The following is a 23,888-nucleotide window of genomic DNA, read 5'->3' as shown; positions in this document are numbered from 1 at the left end:
TACTAAAAAATATATATATATATATATATATATATAAAAATTAGCCGGGCGTAGTGACACACACCTGTAATCCCAGCTACTCAGGAGGCTGAGGCAGGAGAATCGCTTGAACCCAGGTGGCAGAGGTTGCAGTGAGCAGAGATCACGCCAGTGCACTCCAGCCAGGGCGAAAAGAGCATGACTCCATCTCAAAAACACAAGATACCACTTTATACCCACTAACACGTGTTGGTGATGATGCTGGCAAAAACAGTAACGTGTTGGTGATGATGGTGGAGAAAATAGAATACTGCTGGTGGGAATGGACAGTGATACAGCTGCTGTGGGAAATGGTTTGGCAGTTGCAAAAAATGTAAAACATAATTGACCCTGCAATTCCTCTCTTAGGTATATACCCAAGATAAGCAAAGGTATGTGTCCATATAAAACTTGTTTGCAGATATTGATAGCAGCATTATTTATAATAGCCAAGAAATGGAAACAATCCATATGTCATTCAATTAATGAATAAACAAAATGTGATATATCCATATAATGGAATATTATTCAGACTTACAAAGAACAGAAGTACTTATATGCGCTTTTAACATGGAATGACCTTGAAAAACATTAAGCTAAGTGAAAGAAGCCAAACCTAAAATGCTATGTATGATTACATTTGTATAAAACGTCCAAATTAGGCAAAACCATAGAGACAGAAAATAGATTAGTAATTGCCAGGGACTGGGTACAGAGGAGAAAATGGGGAGTGGCTGCTAATGAATATAGGGTTTCTTTTCTGGGATGATGAAAATGTTCTGGAATTAAATAGTGTTGATGGTCATTGTCACACAGCATTATGAATATACAAAAAGCCATTGAATTGTACACTTTAAAGGGGTGAATTTTATGGCAGGTGAATTATACCCCAATTTAAAAATATTTGAAATCTAACCATAAGGGACATATTATTCATATATGCTCTTCGTGTTCATGATTCCGCCAATCTGTTTTAATTTTGGAAGTCTTCAAACTTTAAATGGATTTCTCTAAATTATCTTTTCTGGAGTGAAGTTAGAATTATTGATGTGAGAGGATATTTCTTCTCTGACATGTTTTATTTACATAGGTCATTTAAAAGCTTGCTCTGTAAATAGCAATATTAAAATACATTTTAGTAACTTTTATAATGGTGAAGTAAAATGTATTAGTATTTAAGATATATGATTGACCGGCCGGATGCGGTGGCTTACGCCTGTAATCCTAGCATTCTGGAAGGCTGAGGTGGGTGGATCATGAGGTCAGGAGTTCAAGACCAGCCTGGCCAAGATGGTGAAACCCCGTCTCTACTAAAGATACAAACATTTAGCGAGGAATGGTGGCGGGCACCTGTAATTGCAGCTACTCAGGAGGCTGAGGCAGAGAATTGCTTGAACCCAGGAGGTGGAGGTTGCAGTGAGCTGAGATTGTGCCACTGCACTCCAGCCTGAGTGACAGAGCGAGACTCTGTCTCAAAAAAAAAAAGATACATGATTGACCCTGTCATGCAGCATGTAATTTTCATCTTTCTCTGGAGAAAGTCCATACTTTGGTGTTGAAACATTATGCGTTGTTATTCCAGGAGAACCCATCCCCCCACGGACCTTGACTGAAGCTGGCACAATGGCACTTTGCTACAGTGCTGCTTGGGATGCACGAGTTATCACTAGTGCTTGGTGGGTGTACCATCATCAGGTAATAAGGGCTCTTGTCCTTTTTCTTAACTTACTAAGAGCTACTGTGTGCCAAATTTTGAGTATAGAAGTAAATAAAGCAGACAAGGCTCTAATAGAGCTAACTTTCTTGATAGAGGAAAATATGTACATAATGTCAGGTAATAAGTGCCATAAAATATGTATTTTTTAAAGCATGAAAGGGGTAGAGAGTGGTAGGGGATACCATTTTGGATGAAGTATTGGGGGAACCTTTCTAGGAAGGTAGGATTTGAGCAGAGAGGTAAATGAAGAGAGAGTGATCCATGCAGTTATACAGGATAAAGAGTATTCCAGTTATTATCGATTATTATTGGCATACTGACCTAAAAGGCCTTTCTCCTGTTCATCTTTGTTGGAATATTCTGAATTCTCTTGGGCCCTTCCAGAAAAGTAGGCATATCCTCTTTGTTTTTGTTTTTTTAATTCATTTGTTTTTAGTAATTGCCCTTCTTTGTGGTTAATGATGTTGTTGGGGTTTTTTTTTTTGCATTTATTTTTTTTTCTTTGTAGAGATGGGGTTTCATCATGTTGGCCAGGCTGATCTCCAACTCCTGACCTCAAGTGATCCTTTTGCCTCAGCCTCCCAAAGTGCTGGGATTACAGGTGTGAGCTATGGTGCCTGGCCAGCACTGTTTAGTTTGGTGATACTTCATTCCATATTTGACCTCACATTACTATTGATTTCTTATCATACTTTTGAGAATTATAATTGATGATGATGTACTTTTATAAGTTCCTAAAGCTGTACAGTAGGATGAAAAGAGTTCAGTTTCATTATACTCCCTTAGATTTAGTTTCATTTTGTATCTTTTATATTTATTATATGCTGTGCTGTGATATTGTCATTATAGGGGGATTATAAATTGCTACCTCAGTGCTGTTATAAAAGTGGTTTTAATTCTTTTATTAAGAAATTTTTTAGAATGAAATTTAGTGTGTTTTTAATCCCTTGCTGGTTTTTTGTGTTTGTTTTGAGATGGAGTCTTGCTCTGTTGCCCAGGCTCGAGTGCAGTGGTGCAATTTCAGCTCACTGCAGCCTCCGCCTCCTGAGTTCAAGCGATTCTCCTGCCTCTTCCTCCTGTGTAGCTGGGACTACAGAAGTGTGCCACCACACCTGGCTACTTTTTCTATTTTTGTAGAGATGAGGTTTGGCCATATTGGCCAGGCCAGGTCTCAAACTCCTGGCCTCAAGTGAACTCCTTCTTCCGCCTCCCAAAGTGCTGGGATTATAGGTGTGAGCTAGCACACTTGGCCCCTTGCTATTTTAATAACTATGACTAGTAAAGATACTCTGAAGATTTGGGGGTTTCAAAGATTTATAATTTTTTTTTTTTTTTTTTTTGAGATGGAGTGTTGCTCTGTCACCCAGGCTAGAATGCAGTGGTGTGATCTTGGCTCACTGCAACCTCTGCTTCCTGGGTTCAAGCAGTTCTCTGCCTCAGCCTCCTGAGTAACTGGGATTATAGGTACCCGCCACCACGCCTGGCTAATTTTTGTGTTTTTAATAGGGACAGGGTTTCACTGTCTTAGCCAGGCTAGTCTTGAACTCCTGACCTCATGATCCACCCACCTTGGCTTCCCAGAGTACTGGGATTGCAGGCATGAGCTACCACGCCTGGCCCCAAAATTTTTTTCAATTATGGGATAAGTTTACTCACTTTCTGTTTGCCAAAATAGGATATATTTTTTAAAAATCTCCTATAATCTTTATTTCATGCAGTGAAAGGTTACTTTTGCCTCATGCCTGTAATCCCAGCACTTTGGGAGGCCAAGGTGGGCAGATCATGAAGTCAGGAGTTCGAGGCCAGCCTGGCCAGTATAGTGAAACCCCACCTCTACTAAAAAAATACAAAAATTAGTCGGGCGTGGTGGTGCACGCCTGTAGTCCCAGCTACTTGGGAGGCTGAGGCAGGAGAATCGCTGGAACCTGGGAGGCTGAGATTACAGTGAGCCAAGATTGGGCCACTGCACTCCAGGCTGGGTGACAGTGCGAGACTCCGTCTCAAAAAAAAGAGAAAAAAAAACTTTATTATCAAAAACAGTATCTTAGACAAGGATTTTATTTAATAAATAGAGCTTTATTTTAATAAACATAGCTTTATGATAAGCTCATTGACCTATCGTTAGTTTTCTCATTACATCTCATGCTGGAAGAGATGAGTGGACCAGTTCTGCTGTCGTCCATGGCATTTGAAAATTATTGCCGGGCATGGTGGCTCACGCCTGTAATCCTAGCACTTTGGGAGGCTGAGGCAGGTGGATCACGAGGTTAGGAGTTCAAGACCAGCCTGGCCAACATAGTGAAAGCCCGTCTCTACTAAAAATACACAAATCAGCCGGGCATGGTGGCGAGTGCCTGTAGTCCCAGCTACTCAGGAGGCTGAGGCAGGAGAATCGCTTGAACCCAGGAGGTAGAGGTTGCAGTGAGCTGAGATTGTGCCACTGCACTTCAGCTTGGGCAACAGAGTGAGACTTCGTCTCAAAAAAAAAAAAAAGAAAATGATTGATGTAGTGGATTCTTTGTTTTTTCTTTGTTACTTTGAGAGGCTTATCTGTCATGAAAGGTATCTTTCCCTTCAGTATTGAGAATTTATATGAAATTACAAACTTTTCAGGAGACAGTGTGGCTTACTTGACTCTGACTTTACTTTCTCCTCAAGTGGAAAAAGAAAACCGGAGTATTTTTTAAAATAAGAATATAATGTATTATTGTGTTCTTCAGGTATCTAAAACAGCACCAACTGGAGAATATTTGACAACAGGAAGCTTCATGATAAGAGGTAATGTCTTGACAGGAAAAATATCCCTAGACTTGTCAATAGATTATGAAGACAGGTTTTAGGACAGATTACAGATACTCTTAGAACAGAAACTAATTACTCGGATTTCTTATATAAAGTCTGCTATGAAGTAAAGAAATTTTTGCCTTGGTGGGACAAGTTTAGTGTTTGTCATATCTTCATGTATATTTTTTTTGAGGGCAGTGCACTTTCGCGTAGTTTAGTTATAAGGATAAGAAAGTATAGCCTGAACTTCTTTCTGAAAATAGAATATTCAGGGTCTGACTGACCCAGAATATCAGAGCAAGCGTGTATTTTTTTTTCTTCTTAATAAGTGTTCCTATACATACTGCCCAGTTCTATAAATGGGAAATGTTATTCATGACATAGCAAAAGACAAAATGGATATGACCATTCGTGTCATCTGACACTAATTTTTTTTTGTTTTGTAAGCAAAAGTAGAGAAACCTGATTTTAAAGCATTAATGTACATTATCTTTTGTAGGAAAAAAGAATTTTCTTCCTCCCTCGTATCTAATGATGGGGTTTAGCTTCCTTTTTAAGGTACTCTTCAGCTTCTTGGTTATTTATTTTTTTCCTGATTTTCATTAGTCTTGTTTAAAGCTCCGTCACTGAAAAATAACTATTTCTTTAGGTAGATGAGTCTTGTGTTTGGAGACATCGGGGTGAACGAAAAGTCAGAGTACAGGATGAAGACATGGAGACACTGGCAAGTTGCACAGGCGAACTCATATCAGAAGAAATGGAACAATTAGGTAGTTTATAGATTTTAAGAAATTAGTTTTTGTGATGTTTTTTGTTACCAAGTTCTGCTTCTAAATCCTTAGAAGATCATGTCTCTTTTGGGATAATCTAAATATCTTAAAAAAACCCAAACTACTTGCTGTAAGTTTTACTGAATTTTGTTTTTGGAAATGCTAAATATACTTATTCTAGTGAATTTAAAAGTATTTATCAGGCCGGGCGTTGTGGCTCGTGCCTGTAATCTCAGCACTTTTGGGAGTCCGAGGCAGGTGGATTGCTTGAGCTCAGGAGTTTGAGACCAGCTCCTGGGCTGGGGCAACCCAGGGACGAGCCTGGGCAACATGGCAAAACCTCGTCTCTACCAAAAAAATCAGCGCCTCTAGTCCCAGCTACTGAAGAGGCTGAGGTGGGAGGCTTGCTTGAACCTGGGAGGCAAAATATTTGTTTCAAGTAGAGAGTAATTATAGTTGCTAGAATAAATTTACCTGCCTACCTAAAGGAACTACGGAAAATATTCCCACTAAACTATTTTGTAGTTATTCTCTCTGCTAAGGTCATTCCTTTTTACAGGTAATATTGCATTGTTTCATTTACTATTACTGTTGTGCTGTAAGATTCTGTTGATTGAAGCTCACCATTTCCCTGGGACTGTATGAAGTGCCTTATTTACATTCTTTTTTTTTTTTTGCCCCCGAGACGGAGTTTCAGTCTGTTGCCAGACTAGAGTGTAGTGGCGCGATCTCGGCTCACTGCAACCTCTGCTGCCCAGGTTCAAGCAATTCTTCTGCCTCAGCCTCCTGAGTAGCTGGGATTACAGGCACCTGCCACCACGCCTGGCTAATTTTTGTATTTTTAGTAGACGGGGTTTCACCATCTTTGCCAGGCTGGTCTTGAACTCCTGACCTCGTGATCCACCCACCTCGGCCTCCCAAAGTGCTGGGATTACAGGCGTGAGCCACTGCACCTGGCCTATTTACATTATTTTCTATTCTTGTAACCATCCTTGTCAGATGAGTGGTGGCATGCCATTTTGCAAGTGAGACCGTAGACCCTATTACTACTATTAGTTCCTTTGCAGAAGAATGAGCACCTGTTATGTGTGTTATATAATATGTATTTAAGTTTTATGTGCAAATTATAATAAAAGCAGCAAAAGTTATACAACTAATTTTGCTGTCTTGCTTTTTGGAAATACCCAGCTAAGGCAAAGGTGTGGTTTTCATTGTTGAAAGGGTAGCAATGTCCAAGAAATTTATTGTGGTAAAGGATCTTAGAGATCATTTAGTTCAACCTATTCATGATACAGGTTATTCTTTTGTCTAAGAATACCCTTTGGGAACGATCTGGCATTTTTCTGGTGATTTTTTGGAGAAATATGGGAGAAACAGTCAGTGGAATATTTTTATGGCGTTTTCAGGAAATGACCTGGCTTGGTTGGTAGTCCCACACTGACTTTCCTTATGGTAATTCTACAGATGGAGGTGATACTAGCAGTGATGAGGATAAAGAGGAACATGAAACTCCTCCTGTAGAAGTAGAACTCATGACTCAGGTTAACCAAGAGGATATCACTGTTCAGAGTGGTAGAGATGAACTGAATGAGGAGCTCATTCAGGAAGAAAGCTCTGAAGATGAAGGAGAATATGAAGAGGTTAGAAAAGATCAGGATCCTGTTGGTGAAATGAAGGATGAAGGGGAAGAGACATTAAATTATCCTGATACTACCATTGACTTGTCCCACCTTCAACCCCAAAGGTAATTAAAAAATAAAATTTTACATATTATTGTGTAAGCTGAGAATGATGATGAGGTAATCCTTACCAAGATAATACCAAGATTGACATCAGTACTTTTACCCTCGATTGGTTTACTGCTTTTTCACCATTTGATTGGGTCTCTCTGCAAAGAAATTCCCAGGACCAGGGTAGAAAAATACAGTGCATTTAGAGTGGCCAAACTAGATCCAAAGAGAAACAACTAAATGGTTATAAATGCTAAAAACATAACAAAGGCAATTCCATCAAAAAATGTGTTTTAGTCTACATAATGTTTTACACATCATCCGGTCTGTTAGTTATAAATGCACAATTAACGATGTAATTCAGAACAGTCTAGGAGTCAGACAGACCAGTATTGGGTCTTAGGGTGTGTCCTTGGTAAAGTTACTTTGTGCTTAAGCTTCAGTGTCCTTCTTGGTGAAAACAGAATGGTATCCCTTTCATGGGGATTTATGCATGTATACCATCTGGCAGTGCCTGACACACAGTAAGTTTTCAATACACGTCACCTATTTTAAAATGTATATGGAAGTGTGGAGAGAGGAGCAATTTGGTTGTATGCTTTTCTCACTTTACCAAATCTGAAAATCTGTTGGATTGCCAGTACTTAAGAGTATGGTGTGGGAACATCTGGGGGCTTTGTAAATGAGTGTCTTTTACAGGCTGGTAGAGACTCCCTTCTGTTTATTTTCATAGGTCCCTCCAGAAATTGGCTTCAAAAGAGGAATCTTCTAATTCTGTAAGCTATTTTCAGTTTTATGAAGAACATCCTATTCTCAAGGAATCATTTTCTACTTTTTAATACTTTTCAAAAAAATTAATAATAGTGATGTTTGCATTTGCCTGTTTTTTTGTTTTAATAGAGTGACAGTAAATCACAGAGCCGGAGACATTTGTCAGCCAAGGAAAGAAGGTAAACACATCTGTGTCATCTAACTAAAAAGCATGATTTTCTTTTTTTTTTTAATTGATAGCTCAGCTACCACAGATTACTTAGCTGTTTAAAGACTTCCTTCATTAAATTGACCAAGATTTAGCAGAAATTTTTCATTGTTAATATTAAGCTCTAATACATTTTTCTGTTTAAGGGCCCTAATCTGTCACTGTAATCAATGAAATAGACCTAGTAGAGTAAGTCCTCACTTAACATTTTCTTTTCTTTTTTTTTGTTTTTTTTTTTGTGACAGGGTCTCACTTTGTTGCCCAGGCTTGAGTGCTAAGGTGCAGTTGTGGCTCACTACAGCCTCAAACTCCCAGGCAGTCTCCTGCTTCAGCCTCCCAAGTAGCTATAGTGGCGCATGCCACTACAAAAATGTTTGTATTTTTTGTAGAGATGGGGTTTCATCGTGTTGCCCAGGCTGGTCTTGAACTCCTGGGCTCAAGTGATCCTCCCACCTTGGCTGCCCAAAGTGCTGGGATTATAGGTATGAACCATTGATGCCCGGCCTTCACTTAACATTTTCTTTTTTTTTTTTGAGATGGAGTCTCACTCCGTCGCCCAGGCTGGAGTGGCGCGATTTCAGCTCACTGCAAGCCCCATCTCCCGGGTTCATGCCATTCTCCTGCCTCAGCCTCCCAAGTTGCTGGGACTACAGGCACCCGCCACCATGCCCGGCTAATTTTTTGTATTTTTAGTAGAGATGGGGTTTCACCGTGTTAGCCAGGATGGTCTCGATCTTCTGACCTCATGATCCAACCGCCTCAGCCTCCCAAAGTGCTGGAATTACAGGCATGAGCCACCACGCCCAGCCCACTTAACATTTTCAATAGGTTCTTGGAAACTTGGACTTAAGAGAAACAATGTGTAATGAAACCAATTTTGCCATGGGCTAATTGATATAAACAGGAGTTAAGTTCCTCTGGCATATTTTTGGTCACAAAACCATCACAAAACTTCTAAATAAAGACTGAAAACACTTCTAATATTAAACATTAAAATAAATATAAACTGTACATATATTTAAGAAAGATTAATGAAAGCAAGCACGATAATTATTTACCCAATTTTTGGTAAATCAATGAGTGATGGTAGTTGTGGTAGTGGGTTAAATCAAGGACTATTTGCAAAGTGAAAATTGTAGAGTAACTCCTACTACCATGAGGTTCGAAAACAAAAATATGGCACGTTCTTTAAGCACTTTCATACTACATTGTTTATTGTTGTACATTAGTATGACTATAGTTTATGAATTTTTGACAATCATTTATATTAAGTCATTCATTCATTCATTCATTTTTCAACCGCTTATTCCAGTTAAGGGTCATTGGTGGCAAGAGCCTATCCTGGCAAATCAGGGCAACAGGCCAGAACCATCCCAGAACAGGATGTCGTTCCATTGCAGGGCACTCATTCATGCTGGGATAATTTAGACACGCCAGTTAACCTAACATGCGCATTTTGGGATGTGAGAGAAAACCTGAGTACATGGTGAAAACCCACATAGACATGGGGAGAACATGTAGACTCTGCACAGATGGTGGCCATGGCCAGGAATCAATTTTGCTTTTTGTTCTCATCAAAGTTATAACAATGATGTTGAATTAAATTATGTTATTTGAGGACTTGCTCTAATAAGACAGCTTTTACTACATAAATATGTATAATAATGATTTCAGTGTATTACATAGACTAGTTCTAGGGTAATATTGTCAGGAATAAATAGGAATACCTGAAATTAGGAAAGTTTTACATAAGACAGAAGACTTGATTTTTGATTTTTTTTTTTTTTTTGAGACGGAGTCTCGCTCTGTGGCCCAGGCTGGAGTGCAGTGGCTTGATCTTGGCTCACTGCAAGCTCCGCCTCCCAGGTTCACACTATTCTCCTGCCTCAGCCTTCCGAGTAGCTGGGACTACAGGCGCCCGCCACCACGCCTGGCTAATTTTGTTTTTGTATTTTTAGTAGAGATGGGGTTTCACCGTGTTAGCCAGGATGGTCTCGATCTTCTGACCTCATGATCTGCCCGCCTCGGCCTCCCAAAGTGCTGGATTACAGACGTGAGCCACCATGCCAGGCCAATTTTTTTTTTTTTTTTTTTTTTATTAGCAGGTCTCAGGAAGCAAGTAGAAGCAAGGCAAGGGCAGAAGGGAAGGAAACGACTACTGTAGGGTGAGAAAGACTAAGACAACTAAAGCATTCCAGGAAGAGGCCCTAAATCGGAATGGACAGTAAAGCCTTTTCATTTGAGAAGGATAATCATTAAACAATTACAGAGAATTCTGAGCATATAGCACTGTGCTAGATACTTACTGAGTATACAAAGAGGTAAAGTATAAAGCTCATGCCTTAAAGAGGCTTTTGAGTCCTGGATTCAGGAAGTAGTCATAAATATGTAAATAGTATCTGAAAGTGATAAAGTAGTTCAAGAGTAAGGGATTGCTATGAGTTCAGATGTTTGGGGAAATAACATCAGAAGTATACCTTGAAAGATATGTTAGCGGTTAAGTAAATGAAAGAGGGAGACTCCAAGGAGAATTAGCATTAACAAAGGGGAGTGCTTCTTTGGGGTAATATGCATAGTGCTTTGGGGAAATGATAAATAGACTCAGTGGGAAGGAAGAGAAAGTTTGTTTATTAAATGGTAGATGATATGATTGGAGAAGTAAATTTGAACTAAAAATGGAGTACTTAAAAGCTAAGGATTTTGGACTGTACCCTTTAAAGTGATACGAAGAGAATGTGACATAGGCAAATGATTAAGGAAGATTAAAACAGAACTTAACGGCCGGATGTGGTGGCTCATGCCTGTAATCCCAGCACTTTGGGAGGCTGAGGCGAATAGATCACCTGAGGTCAGGAGTTCAAGACCAGCCTGACCAACATGGTGAAACCCTATATCTACTAAAAATACAAAGTTAACTGGGCATGGTGGCACAAACTCTGTCTTAAAAAAAAAATTCAGAAGATACGGACTCTGGAGGAAGTCTGAGTGGGATGTAATGAGCACCTGAACTAAGACGCCGGCATTGGGAACAGAAAGAATACCACAGTAATAAAATTTACCCTTCCTTCTTAACCTGTGTATTTTTTAATCCATTTAGTCAACCAACCAGTCAACAAATGTTTTATTAAATGCCTAAGACCTCCCAATGCTATGTTGATAGAAAGAGTACAAATCCCAGTGCCTGGCCATTAAGGTGTTCAGGGGCTAAATGTGCCTAGTGAGTAAGGATGAGTCAGGGGTGACAATATGTTGAGCTTGGATGATGGAAAGAAAGATAAATCCATGAGAGTTGAAAAATTTTCATCTTTTTCCTACGTGATGATTTTGAGCATCTTTGTATTTTCTAACTTGGTGATTAACAAGTGAAGCAGAAGCCACGATCATTTATATACTGTATATGTGCCCTTTCCCATGGAACTTTTTTAGGGCACTAAGAATTGAAATTCTAAGAATGAGATGTTTCCATGTCTTTTTTATTCAGGGAAATGAAAAAGAAAAAGCTTCCAAGTGACTCAGGAGATGTAGAAGTGATAGAGGGAAAGGATAAAGAAAAAGAAAGTACTGTACACATTGAAACTCATCAGAACACAAGCAAAAATGTTGCGGCTGTACAGCCAATGAAACGAGGACAAAAGGTAAACTTCAGGATGATCTATATGGTTCACAGTTAAGTTGTGAGGTTCCTTTTTAATTTTTTAAAGTTGAAGTGAAATAGAAAATGTAGGCCAAAAAATAATCCTTTGTGATTTCCTTCGACTAAAAATTAGTTGAGTAGATACAGCATTTGGGAAACATAGAGATCACTACTAGAAGTTATTTAGACTTTCAAGATCATCTGCACAGAAGCTTTCATTTTATCTGGAAGAGTAATAGGAGACTATGGTTTGCCAAAGTCGCCCAGCTAGTTAAGTAGCAGAGCTGATATTTATTGAGAATTTACCTCAGTAATTTTTCGATTTTGGTTAGAGTTCTTAGATATTTTGCTAAAGGTGGATGATGAAGAAAGAAGTACTTGTGATAGAACATACTCTTTCCACACCGCCCCCGCCAGCTCCCCCGAGATAGAGTCTTGCTCTGTCACCCACGCTGGAATGCAGTGGTGCAGTCAGGGCTCACTGCAGTAGCCTTAACTTCTAGGCTCAAGTGATCCTCCCATCTCAGTCTTCCAAGTAGTTGGGACCACACAGGTGCATGCCACCATACTCAGCTAATTCTTTTTATTTTTTGTAGCGATGAGGTCTAACTATATTGTCCAGGCTGGTCTCAAACTCCCAGGCTCAAGTGATCTTCCTGCCTCACCCTCCCAAGGTGCTTGGAACTAGAGGTGTGTTAGCCACCATGTCTGGTTACAATATAATATACTCTTCAAAATGCTATAGCAGCCAGGTGCAGTGGCTCATGCCTGTAATCTCAGCACTTTGGGAGGCCAAGGCAGGTGGATCACTTGAGGCCAGGAGTTCAAGACCAGCCTATCTAACATGGTGAACCCCATCTCTACTAAATATACAAAAATTAGCCAGGCATGGTGGTACATGCCTATAGTCGCAGCTACTCGAGAGGCTGAGGCAGAAGAATTGCTTGAACCTAGGGGCGGAGGTTGCAGTGAGCCAAGATCACGCCACTGCACTCCAGCCTGGGTGACATGGCGAGACTCTGTCTCAAAAAAAAAAAAATGCTGTAGCAGTATTTTTTTTAATTTAAGTTCTGTTTTAATCCCCTCAGTGAGGGGATTATGGACTAATTTATCATTGTACCTCTTTTAAAATTTAAATTTCTTTGCAATCTTTTTTTTTTTTTTTTTTTTAAGAGGGCCTTGCTGTGTTGCCCAGGTTGGAGTGTAGTGGCTGTTTACAGGCATGTTTGTAGCATACTACAGCTTTGAACTCATGGGCTCATGCACTCCTCCTACCTCAGCCTACCAAGTAGCTGGGACCACAAGTGCATGCCACCACACTAGGCTATAATCTTTATAAATATGTTTTGTGATCTTTCCTTCATAGAGGTCAGATTTTCCTATGCTTTTTTCCAGTGAGCTGCAAATAAATGGACATGTGCATAAGGAAGGGAAGACTCAACATAATAAAAATATAAATTCTCCTCATATATAATTTCAACATGACTTTAATCAGAGTTGAGATTTTAATGCTTGATAAAATAATTCTAAATTTATTTTAAAAGGAGTAAATACTTGAGAATAGCTAAGAAAATGAGGGATTTCCCTATGAGGTAGTAAAATATTTAATGCTAGAATTTTTACAACAGCATGTTATTAACATAGGAATAGCTAGACAGAAAAAGTGAGACAGAATAAAATCTAGACACAGGACCACTACCTGATATTTAGCATTTTAGTATGTGATAAAATAATATTGGAGATCATTTGAGAAGATATGAAATATTCAGAATGATGGCTAACCATATGAAAACGGTACCACAGTGCATTGCAGGTGGAGAAAGTAAAGAACCACCAATAAAATTAAAAAACAAATGGCAAATCTGAAAAAAAAAAAAAGTGATGAAAGAAATGCTGTGTAAACCTGGGGAATTTTTTTTATTCATCATTTTAATAGATACTACATAGTCAGTCGTTCAGTAAATGTTTGAGTGTACAACATGGGAATTCCAGTCAAACGTCTTAACAGTGCTTCTGCCCTTTGACTCAGCAATTCCTCTTTTAGGAATTTATCCTAAAAAAAAAATGATGGGTATGCACTGGGGACGTTGAAGTTTATATTTGTAATAGCACAAAAACTGCAATTAATCTTAAGTGTACAACAATATGAAATAATAAATGATGCATTTTTACAATGAAGTATTCTGCAGATAGGTTAAGTTTTAAGGCAAATCCTGATAGAATTTTTATTAAAATACATTAAATTTTTAGATTATTTTCTGGGGAATTGTCATTTTAACCACTTTGGGTCTTCCTATGGAAAACCATAATTGTGCAATTATAAAACTATAATTGAGCAATCTGCCCGCCTCAGCTTCCCAAAGTGTTAGGATTACAGACGTGAGCCACTGCGCCCTACCTGTTTTTAAATCTTTCATTTCCTAGTTGTTATTTGCTGGTACATGGGAAGACACCATTCATGTTGATCTAGTAATGGGCAATCTTATAGAGCACTTACTAATTTTAATACTTCGTCTGTAGGCAGTCATATCGTCTACAAATTATGGCTTTTCTTCTAGTCTTAGTATCTTTTTATTTTCCCCGTGTTTTTTGCAGTGACTGAAAAGCAAAAGTATTGTGTTTCATAGAAGTAGTAATTGTGTATATCTTTGTTAATTCCATTAAAGGAACTAAGATTTTATCATTGTGGGATGTTTCCTTTGGTTGTTGGAAGACACCTTTTTGAAAGTTTTTTTTAATAATGATGAGCTAAATGTCTCTGAATGGTTTTCTGTATCTGTTGCATTCTTTTTGCTTGTTTTGTTGTTTTTGAGACAGGGTCTCACTCTGTCGCCCAGGCTGGAATGCAGTGTTATGGTTATGGCTCACTGCATCCTCAACCTTCTGGGCCCAAACCATCTTTCTACCTCAGCTTCCCAAACAGCTGGGACCACAGGTGTGTGCCACCATGCCTGGCTAATTTTATTTTATTATTTTAGAGACAGGGTCTATACCCAGGCTGGTTTCTAACTCCTAGGTTCAAGTTATCCTCCTGCTTGGTCTCCGAAAGTGCTAAAGTTACAGGCATGAGCCACCATGCCCAGCCTATTGCATTATTTTCTCTGTCTATGGTATATTACTTGAGCAAAATCTATTAATTGGCCTCTAATTTCTCATACTGTCTCTGCCTGGTTTTTGTGTTTACACATTATATCAGTTTCATAAAGTAAGTTTAGGAGCTCTTCCTCTTTTTCTGCTCTCTAGAACTTTGTATAAAATGGAGATTGTGGCCGAGCACGGTGGCTCATACCTGTAATCCCAGCACTTTGGGAGGCTGAGGCGGTTGGGTCACCTGAGGTCAGGAGTTTGAGACTAGCCTGGCCAACATGGTGAAACCCCGTCTGTATTAAAAATACACAAATTAGCCGGGTGTGGTGGGACCTATAGGTCCCAGCTTCTTGGAGGCTGAGGCAGGAGAATTGCTTGAGCCTGGGAGGCAGTGGTTGCCGTGAGCCGAGGTCATGCACTACACTCTAGCCTGGGTGACAGAGCAAGACTCTGTCACAAAATGGAGATTGTTCCTTGAAATTGGATAGCATTTGCTTATAAAACTAGACCTAATGTTTTGGGTTTTGTGAGGAGATTTTTTTTTTTTTTTTAGACTGAGTCTTGCTTTGTTGCCCAGGCCAGGATGTAGTGTTGCAATCTTGGCTCACTGCAGCCTTGACCCCCTGGGCTCAAGCAGTTCTCCCACCTCAACTTCCCTAGTAGCTGGGACCACAGGTGTGTGCCACCATGCCCGGCTATTGTGAGGAGGTTTTTAAGAACTATTTTCAGTTTCTTTAATAATTTTAGTCAGGTTTTCTGGGATGTTTTTTTGAAGTTGGTTTTCCGAAGTTGTATTTTCTAAGAAACTCTGTTGTCATCAGGTTTTCCATTTCTCAGTCCAGTTTATTGGTAACAATATTTTTTCTCAATTTTTTTGAGGTACAGTGTACATAATAGTAAAATGCACAAATCTTTGGCTCAGTGAATTTTTTTTTTTTTTTTTTTTTTTGAGACAGAGTCTCGTTCTGTTGCCTAGGCTGGAGTGCAATGGCCTGATCTCGACTCACTGCAACCTCCACCTCCCGGGTTCAAGCAATTTTCCTGCCTCAGCCTCCCAAGTAGCTGGGACAACAGGCGTGCGCCACTATGCCTGGCTACTTTTTGTATTTTTAGTAGAGACAGAGTTTCACCATGTTGGCCAGGATGGTCTTCATCTCTTGACCTCGTGATCCGCCTGCCTTGGCCTCCCAAAGGGCTGGGATTACAGGCATGAGCTACTGTGTCCGGCCTCAGTGAATTTTTGTAAGCACACACATCTGTGAAACCACCACTCAGATCCAGATACTTTACTTGGAATGTTTCCAGCATCCCAGAAGGCTCATGCTTGTTTGCCAGTTTCTTTTTTTTTTTTTTTGACACAGGGTCTTGCTATGTTGCTAGGCTGGAGTACAGTGGTGGTGTGATCTCAGCTCACTGGATCCTCCTCCTCCTGGGTTCAAGCGATTCTTCTGCTTCAGCCTCCTGAGTAGCTGGAACTATAGGCACACACCACCACACCCAGCTAATTTTTGTATTTTTAGTAGAGACGGGGTTTCACTTATGTTGGCCAGGATGGTCTCGCTCCTGACCTTGTGATCCACCCACTTCGGCCTCCCAAAGTGCTGGGCTTACAGGTGTGAGCCACTGCACCCAGCTGGAAGGCTCATGCTTGCCACTTTCTAAGAATATCCCCACATGACTTTTTGTTTTTTGAGACAGAGTTTTACTCTTGTTGCCCAGGCTGGAGTGCAATAGCATGGTCTTGACTCACTGAAACCTCTGTCTCCCAGGTGCAAGCGATTCTCCTGCCTCAGCCTTCCAAGTATCTGGGATTACAGGCATGCACCACCACACCTGGCTGTTTTTTTTTTTTTTTGTATTTTTGGTAGAGATGGTGTTTCACCATTTTGGTCAGGCTGGTCTTGAACTCCTGACCTCAGATGATCCACCCGCCCGGACCTCCCAAAGTGTTGGGATTACACGCGTGAACCACCGTGCCAGACCCTCACATGACTTTTGGATCCATAAGTATGCATTTCTGTTCATATACGTATGAGTGGAATTTTCTGGGTTGTGGCATACATGTTGTTTGGCTTTATTAGATACTGCCAGTCAGTTTTCCAGAGTACCTGTGTCAGTTTCCCACCAAGCAGTGTATGAGAGTCCAGTTACCGTAGTAACACTTGGTATTGTCAGGTTTTCTTTTTTCAGTCATTTAAGTGTGTATATGCTGATAGCTCATTTGGCTTTTATTTCATGTCCCTGATGACTTAATGATATTGAGCACTTTCTCGTGTTTATTGGACCTCGAAGCACCTATTTTAAAAATTGGTTTGTCCTATCTTTCCAGTTGATGTATACAAGTTCTCTCTAATCCTGAATACAAGTCCTTTCTTGGATATATGTATTGCAAGTGCTTTTCACACTTGGGGGCTTGTTCTTTTTCACTTTTCTAATAGTCTTTTTTGATGAGTAGCATTTTAAAATTCTAATTAAGTCTGATTTATCAGTATTCTTTTACGGCGTTTGTGTCCTGTTTAGGGAAGTCTTCACAATTTTCAAAATGTGTTATTTCGGTCCCAGCTAATACAATTAATCAAGACAAAAATCTCTATAGAGTGGGGCCTAGATGTTTATAGTTTAAAACCCCTAGAGTGATTTGGGGATGTAATCAGGGTAAGGAATAACTGGTTTATTTAATAAAATACAGAGTCTTGAAAGCCTCTAGAATAAGTGCCTAGCCTAGCTTTGCTGCTTTATTTCTTATTCTTCCTCCATGTGTACCCTGACTCCAACCAAATGTGATGACTTGCTATTACTGTTCTCTTTCTTTTTAGACTTGCTTTTCCAATACTGTTTTACTTTATTTCTTCCTCGCAGTTCTTTATGTTGTGTTAATTTATCCTTACTTCTCTGTGTATCTTCTCTCCACCCTATGGTACATTCCTTGAGGATGAGGACTTCGGTTATCCAACTTTGTAGACTTCATATTGTTTATTATAATGGTGCCTTATTCAGTAAGCATTTTTGACAGAGAATATAAAGTAACACCATTTCTTTGCAAGTATTTGTTGACTTTTTTTGCTGAATATTTCCAACCAAAATCTTCTGATTTTGTAGAGTAAAATGAAAAAAATGAAAGAAAAATACAAAGACCAGGATGAAGAAGACCGTGAACTTATCATGAAATTGCTGGGGTAAGTAACATCTAAAACATTTTTTCTTTTGCTTTTCAAATGGGCATCTAGTCCACTGCCTAGCATATGACAGTCATTCAATACATTCTTTTTTTTTTTTTTTGGTGACGGAGTCTCGCTCTGTCGCCCAGGCTGGAGTGCAGTGGCCGGATCTCAGCTCACTGCAAGCTCCGCTTCCCGGGCTCACGCCATTCTCCTGCCTCAGCCTCCCGAGTAGCTGGGACTACAGGCGCCCGCCACCTCACCCGGCTAGTTTTTTGTAGTTTTAGTAGAGACAGGGTTTCACTATGTTAGCCAGGATGGTCTTGATCTCCCGACCTTGTGATCCGCCCGTCTCGGCCTCCCAAAGTGCTGGGATTACAGGCTTGAGCCACCGCGCCCGGCCTCAATACATTCTTAACACTGACTAATGTTTCCTCTATGAATTAAAGTCTGCAGGTTCAAACAGAGAAGAAAAAGGGAAGAAGGGGAAGAAAGGAAAAACAAAGGATGAACCTGTGAAGAAACAGCCCCAGAAACCCAGAGGTGGACAAAGGATCTCTGACAACATTAAGAAAGAAACTCCGTTCCTTGAGGTTATAACTCATGAGTTACAAGACTTTGCTGTAGATGATCCACATGATGACAAGGTAAGGCTACTATACATGTGGGCTTCTGCTTCTTAATTAGGGTGATTAACCATCCTGGGGTTCCCAGGACATGGGACTTTCAGTGCTAAAACCAAGACAAGTGGGTAACCCTATTCTTAATGGAATGTCATCTCAGAAATATAACCTGAAAGACTAAAATTGCAGTATCTTATCTAAGCATGAACTGGTAGTATTGATAGCTGATAAAAATCTTGTTACAAGCCTTTAGGAAGTAATCAGTTTTATGGAGAGGCTTTGATTCTGATGGGAACTGAGTTAAATTAAGACAGAGAGGCCGGGCGCAGTGGCTCATGCCTGTATTGCCAACACTTTAGGAGGCCAAGGCAGGCGGATCACAAGGTCAGGAGATCGAGACCATCCTAGCTAACATGGTAAAACCCTGTCTCTACTAAAAAAAATACAAAAATATTAGCCAGGTGTGGTGGCAAGCGCCTGTAGTCCCAGCTACTCAGGACACTGAGGCAGGAGAATAGCACGAACCCAGGAGGTGGAGCTTGCAGTGAGCTAAGATCACACCACTGCACTCCAGCCGGGGCGACAGAGTGAGACTCTGTCTCAAAAAAAAAGGAAAGAGAATTGGGATTGTCTCGAAGATGAGTAGAAAATAAATTTTCACTTTCTCTAAGCTTTTCTGTAGGAATCTATGCTATATTGTCTTATATAATGTTGAAAATGGGTATACCATTTAAGAGCCAAGTACCCTGGTTACAAAACCAGTGAGAAGTTTGTATTTTTCCAGCTAAGATGATTGCCTAATTGTTCTATTAAAAGTACAGCAAGCTCAGCCTTCTGTATATCTTCTTACATGAATATGTACATCTTCTTGCCTTTTTTTTTTTTTTTTTTGAGGCAGTCTTGCCCTGTTGCCCAGGCTGGAGTGCAGTGGCACAATCTCGGCTCATTGCAACCTCCGCCTCCCAGATTCAAGCGATTATCCTGCCTCAGCCTTCCAAGTAGCTGGGATTACAGGCGTGCATCATCACACCTGGCTAATTTTTGTATTTTTAGTAGAGATGGGGTTTCACCATGTTGGCCAGACTGGTCTTTAACTCCTGATCTTAGGTGATCCGCCTGCCTTGGCCTCCCAAAGTGTTGGGATTACAGGCATGAGCCACACGCCCAGCCTGTTTATTTTTTAATAACTTGGTTTAAAATAGAGGCCGAATAAAAAAATTTTACTTTTGTCTCCAGCATTTTTATGTAAAGCTTGAGTTGTAATTGTGTGCTCAGTTTAGTGCAGGTAATGCTTACAGGGATTCTGTATTACTATTTTCTTTTATTCCCTGATGAACAGTTGTTGTTTAGTAATACTAAAACTCATTTTGGCTCTTAAAATTTGTACATTATTCTTGTGTTCTGTAAATCCTAGACTCAAAACTGCTCACTAGAGGTGTTAATTATTAATGTTCTTTCATGAGTAGGTGCTGTGGTCTAAATGTTATACCCCCCCACAATTCATATATGGGAACCTAAATTCCCAGCGTGATGGTATTAAGAGGTTGGGCCTTTAGGAAGTGAAGTCATGAGGGCTCTTCTGTCATGAATGAGTGCCCTTTTGCCATATGAGGACACTGCAATAAGGTGCCATCTTTTTTTAAGATGAGGTCTCCCTATGTTGCCCAGGCTGGTATTGAACTCCTGGGCTCAAGGGATCCCCCAACCTCAGGCTCTCAAAGTGCTCGGATTACAGGTATGAGCCACCACACCCAGCCTAAGGTGCCATCTTTGAGGCAAGCCCTTATCAGACATTGAATCTGCTGGTGCCTTGATGCTGGACTTCCCAGCCTCCAGAACTGTAAGAAGTAAAATTTCTGTTTATAAATTATACAGTCTAAGGTATTTTGTTACAGCAGCCTGAACAGACTGAGACAATCGGTTATCTCTGGATAGATTTTTCTTAAGTAAGCAAACAAAATTAAGCATATTTTATGGGATATGGGAAAAATTTATCCAAAAGTTGACCAGAATTCTCTATTTGCTTTTCTCCTGGCAAACTTATCAACCTTAGTTGTCATTTTAAATTCTCCCTGTAACTTTTGCTGCTTTAACATATACTTTATATGAAAGTTTCAGTTCCCACCTCCTCTACTTCAGAGAACTACCCTTCTTCTCTTGAATGACATTACTTTCTTAATAAACACACACACACACACACACACACACACACACAAACACACGAATCCACTTCCCTGTGGGTCAGCAATGATGGTCTGGTTATATCACTGTTTCTTTCTCCTTATGGTTTAATGGTGTGGAATTTCATTTTACATTATAGCTGACATTTTTATTTTTATATGTTCGGAACAGGAGGAGCAAGATCTGGATCAACAGGGAAATGAGGTATGATTTTATGTTGGGGTTCCTACTGCAACACTGTGATTACAATTCAGTTCCCAGAATGTTTGAAACACAACTTATTAAAACTTAAAAACTTAAGACTGCAGGTCAAGAAGTCAAACTTTCAGAGTCTTAATCCCAACTCTGCTGTATGTAACTGTACAAACTTGGAAACATTATTCTTTGTGCCTCTGTTTCCTTATCTGAACCCAGGAGAGGGTTGTTTTGGTAACTAATATATGTAAAGGGTATTTAGAAAAGTTTATGGCACATAGCAAACACTCAAATATCAATTATACTTCAGCACCAAGTATTCTGTCCTAAATCTGTAAGTTTATTCATATTGTTAAATAAATAGGGGCAATCTCACAGGCAGCACAGCAAATAAGAACTCTAAGAAGCTCTGGGATTTCTCCTTAATAATGGGGAAGAGAGAAGGCTGTTCTAGTCCAGGGTTTCTCAGCTTTGACACTATTAACATTAGGGGTTGGTTAATTCTTTGTTGTGGGGTCTGTCCCATTCATTATAAAATGGTTAGCGACATCCTTGGCCTTTACCCACTAGATGCCAGTAGCAGCCCCTACCTCTTCCTTCTCACCCCTCATCATGTCAACCAAAACTATCTCCAGACATTGCCCATTGTCTTCTGAGGGCAGAATCTCCCCAGGTCGAGAAATAGTGGTGTAGCCAAGGTATTAGTCCCATTTCCATGTGATGGGACTTAAATCTACTTGTGGTTATTACTGCATCATTTAAATCCATAACAGGTTTCTGCAACTCAGGTAATATCCAATAGTTTTTTTCTTTTTTGAGACAGGGTCTCTGTCACCCAGGCTGGTGTCACTCAGTGCAGTGACAGGATCATGGCTCTCCACAACCTCTACCTCCTGGACTCAGGTGATCCTCCCCCCTCAGCCTCCCGAATAGCTGGGACTACAGGCACCCACCACTATGCCCAGCTAACTTTTGTATTTTTTGTAGAGATGGGGTTTCTCCATGTTGCCCAGGCTGGTCTTGAACTCCTGGGCTCAAGTGATCCACCCGCCTCAGCCTCAGTCTTCCAGAGTCCTAGGATTACAGGTGTGAGCCACTGCTCCTGGGCCTTCTTTCTCTTAAATGGAACTGTAGGTGGTATTTTGAAAATTATTGTTCTCAACTTATTATGCTAGGCAAAAATTAAGTACTAAAGAATATATTTAAACATTGGTCTTCAACTCTTTGGAACTATGAAGCAGAGTTTAAGCATGACTGTTCCAGCTTAGATGGTGTATGTATCAGAAAAAGATAAAAAATATGTTGAGAGATTAATCCAGGTGTTTTTGCATTTTTTTTTTTAAAGAGTGGTATAAATTGCTTTTGTAACTGTTGTTTTCCCTTTTTAGGAAAACCTATTTGATTCTTTGACAGGCCAGCCACATCCTGAAGATGTATTACTGTTTGCCATTCCAATATGTGCCCCTTACACCACCATGACAAATTACAAGTAAGTTACCATTAGTTGACAGAATGGCTTTTGTGAATTGTTTTGTAATGTCTATTCAGTAACACATGTAATTCCTTTTAAAGATATGTGAACTTACTCCTGGAGTGCAGAAAAAGAAAGGTATTTAAATTTTTTTTGAATTATGATTTTAACAGTTCAGTGAACTTAACAGGAGTAGATTATTTTACTTTTTTTTATTTACAGCTGCAAAAACAGCCGTTGAATAGTTTCATGCATTCCAAAGAAGCAACAGCAAGAGAAAAAGACTTATTCCGCAGCGTAAAGGTAAAGTTCTCCTTCAGAAAAGGAATGTGGAGACTGACAGTACAATTTAAAATGTTAGCAGTTTTTTGTTATTTTAGTAGAAAATGCTGTCTTATTAGAAGCAGTAATACCATTTCAGCTAAAAGTTTGGAAATGTTTTTCTTTTTTGTCATAAAAGAAACATGATTGACCATACAGGATGTGAAGATATTCAGCAATTTTCTTTTTTTAGGACACAGATTTATCAAGAAACATTCCTGGCAAAGTGAAAGTGTCTGCACCCAATCTTCTGAATGTAAAAAGGAAATAGCTGAAATGAAATTCTAAAATATTTGAGAAGAGTCAATTTTATAGCCTTTTGGAAGTTCAAAGATGAAAACACCATGTATCAGGACTTCTGCATTATAAAAATGAACTAAACATTGCCTTGCTATATTCACCAAAAGGACTTAATTCTTGTTTTTTCCCCAGTTTTATATAGAAGAAACACTGTCTATGATAGGATTTCCTAAAGTATTTGTGGATAGTTAAATGCTAATTATATACATCTGTAATTATTCTACATTTTCTTGACATTTGGGAGGTTAATACCAAGTATTCATTTCATGATGTAAAGAAACTGAACAGTGAAGTGGCTTGATTGCTTAGACTATTGACTTGGTAAGTCTACTGTATATAACATCTAATATATATATTACAGGCCAGCCACAGGGGTGTATTTAGGATTGTGTCTTGAACACTAAGTATTGGAGTGGATTTTCTTCTGCTTTCATCTATACTTGTCAAAAAATATATTAGACCAAAATGTAAAATGTAAGTAATAATTCTCATGACTCAGCTTAGTAAGTCCTAGAAGAAATTGGTGTTAATCGTTTCTATTCATTTGTAGACCTTCAGGTTTGACCTTATTTTTTTCCTTGTAGTCTCATTCAGTTCTGTACCATTTTAATTTCCACCTTTACTAATTAATTACCAATATAGCACGTTACAGAGTATCTTAACCTATAATACCAGAAGTGCATTTTAAGGCTTACCACTAAAGACTCTGACCCACTTTTCCTGTCTCTTAACAGAATGGAAAATGAAATTATCATTATTTCCATTCCTTCATGAGCTACAAAACGTTTTAATTAATTAAAAAAAAAACTTTGTAACTGACTGGACAACACCTGCCTGTATTCAGCATGACCACCTGCTCCAGCCCCTGCACTGAAGCGTTAAGGTCAAAGTACTACATAGTTGTTGGTCCTTCCACACTT

At 39.5% G+C, this 23,888-nt stretch overlaps 1 protein-coding gene across 1 annotated transcript in view; it reads left to right on the top strand.

Annotated features, from left to right (window-relative positions):
- NEMF (nuclear export mediator factor) overlaps positions 1-23,471 on the top strand; it is a 73,115-nt gene extending 49,644 nt beyond the window's left edge. The window contains 13 exon segments of the mRNA XM_017849465.1: positions 1,601-1,713; positions 4,456-4,513; positions 5,019-5,077; positions 5,169-5,289; positions 6,754-7,033; positions 7,753-7,795; positions 7,920-7,969; positions 11,480-11,633; positions 17,819-17,895; positions 18,326-18,524; positions 20,853-20,885; positions 22,265-22,650; positions 22,862-23,471. Of these exon segments, the coding sequence (XP_017704954.1) occupies positions 1,601-1,713; positions 4,456-4,513; positions 5,019-5,077; positions 5,169-5,289; positions 6,754-7,033; positions 7,753-7,795; positions 7,920-7,969; positions 11,480-11,633; positions 17,819-17,895; positions 18,326-18,524; positions 20,853-20,885; positions 22,265-22,369 (1,292 nt within the window). The 3' untranslated portion in view covers positions 22,370-22,650; positions 22,862-23,471.
- The last annotated feature ends 417 nt before the right edge of the window (positions 23,472-23,888 follow it).

This window comes from Rhinopithecus bieti, unplaced genomic scaffold (assembly GCF_001698545.2).
Source record: "Rhinopithecus bieti isolate Rb0 unplaced genomic scaffold, ASM169854v2 scaffold_29928, whole genome shotgun sequence".
In the NCBI taxonomy this organism is placed as follows: domain Eukaryota; kingdom Metazoa; phylum Chordata; class Mammalia; order Primates; family Cercopithecidae; genus Rhinopithecus; species Rhinopithecus bieti.
Note: the sequence above shows the minus strand (reverse complement) of the source record. Positions and strands in the feature narration are given on the sequence as shown.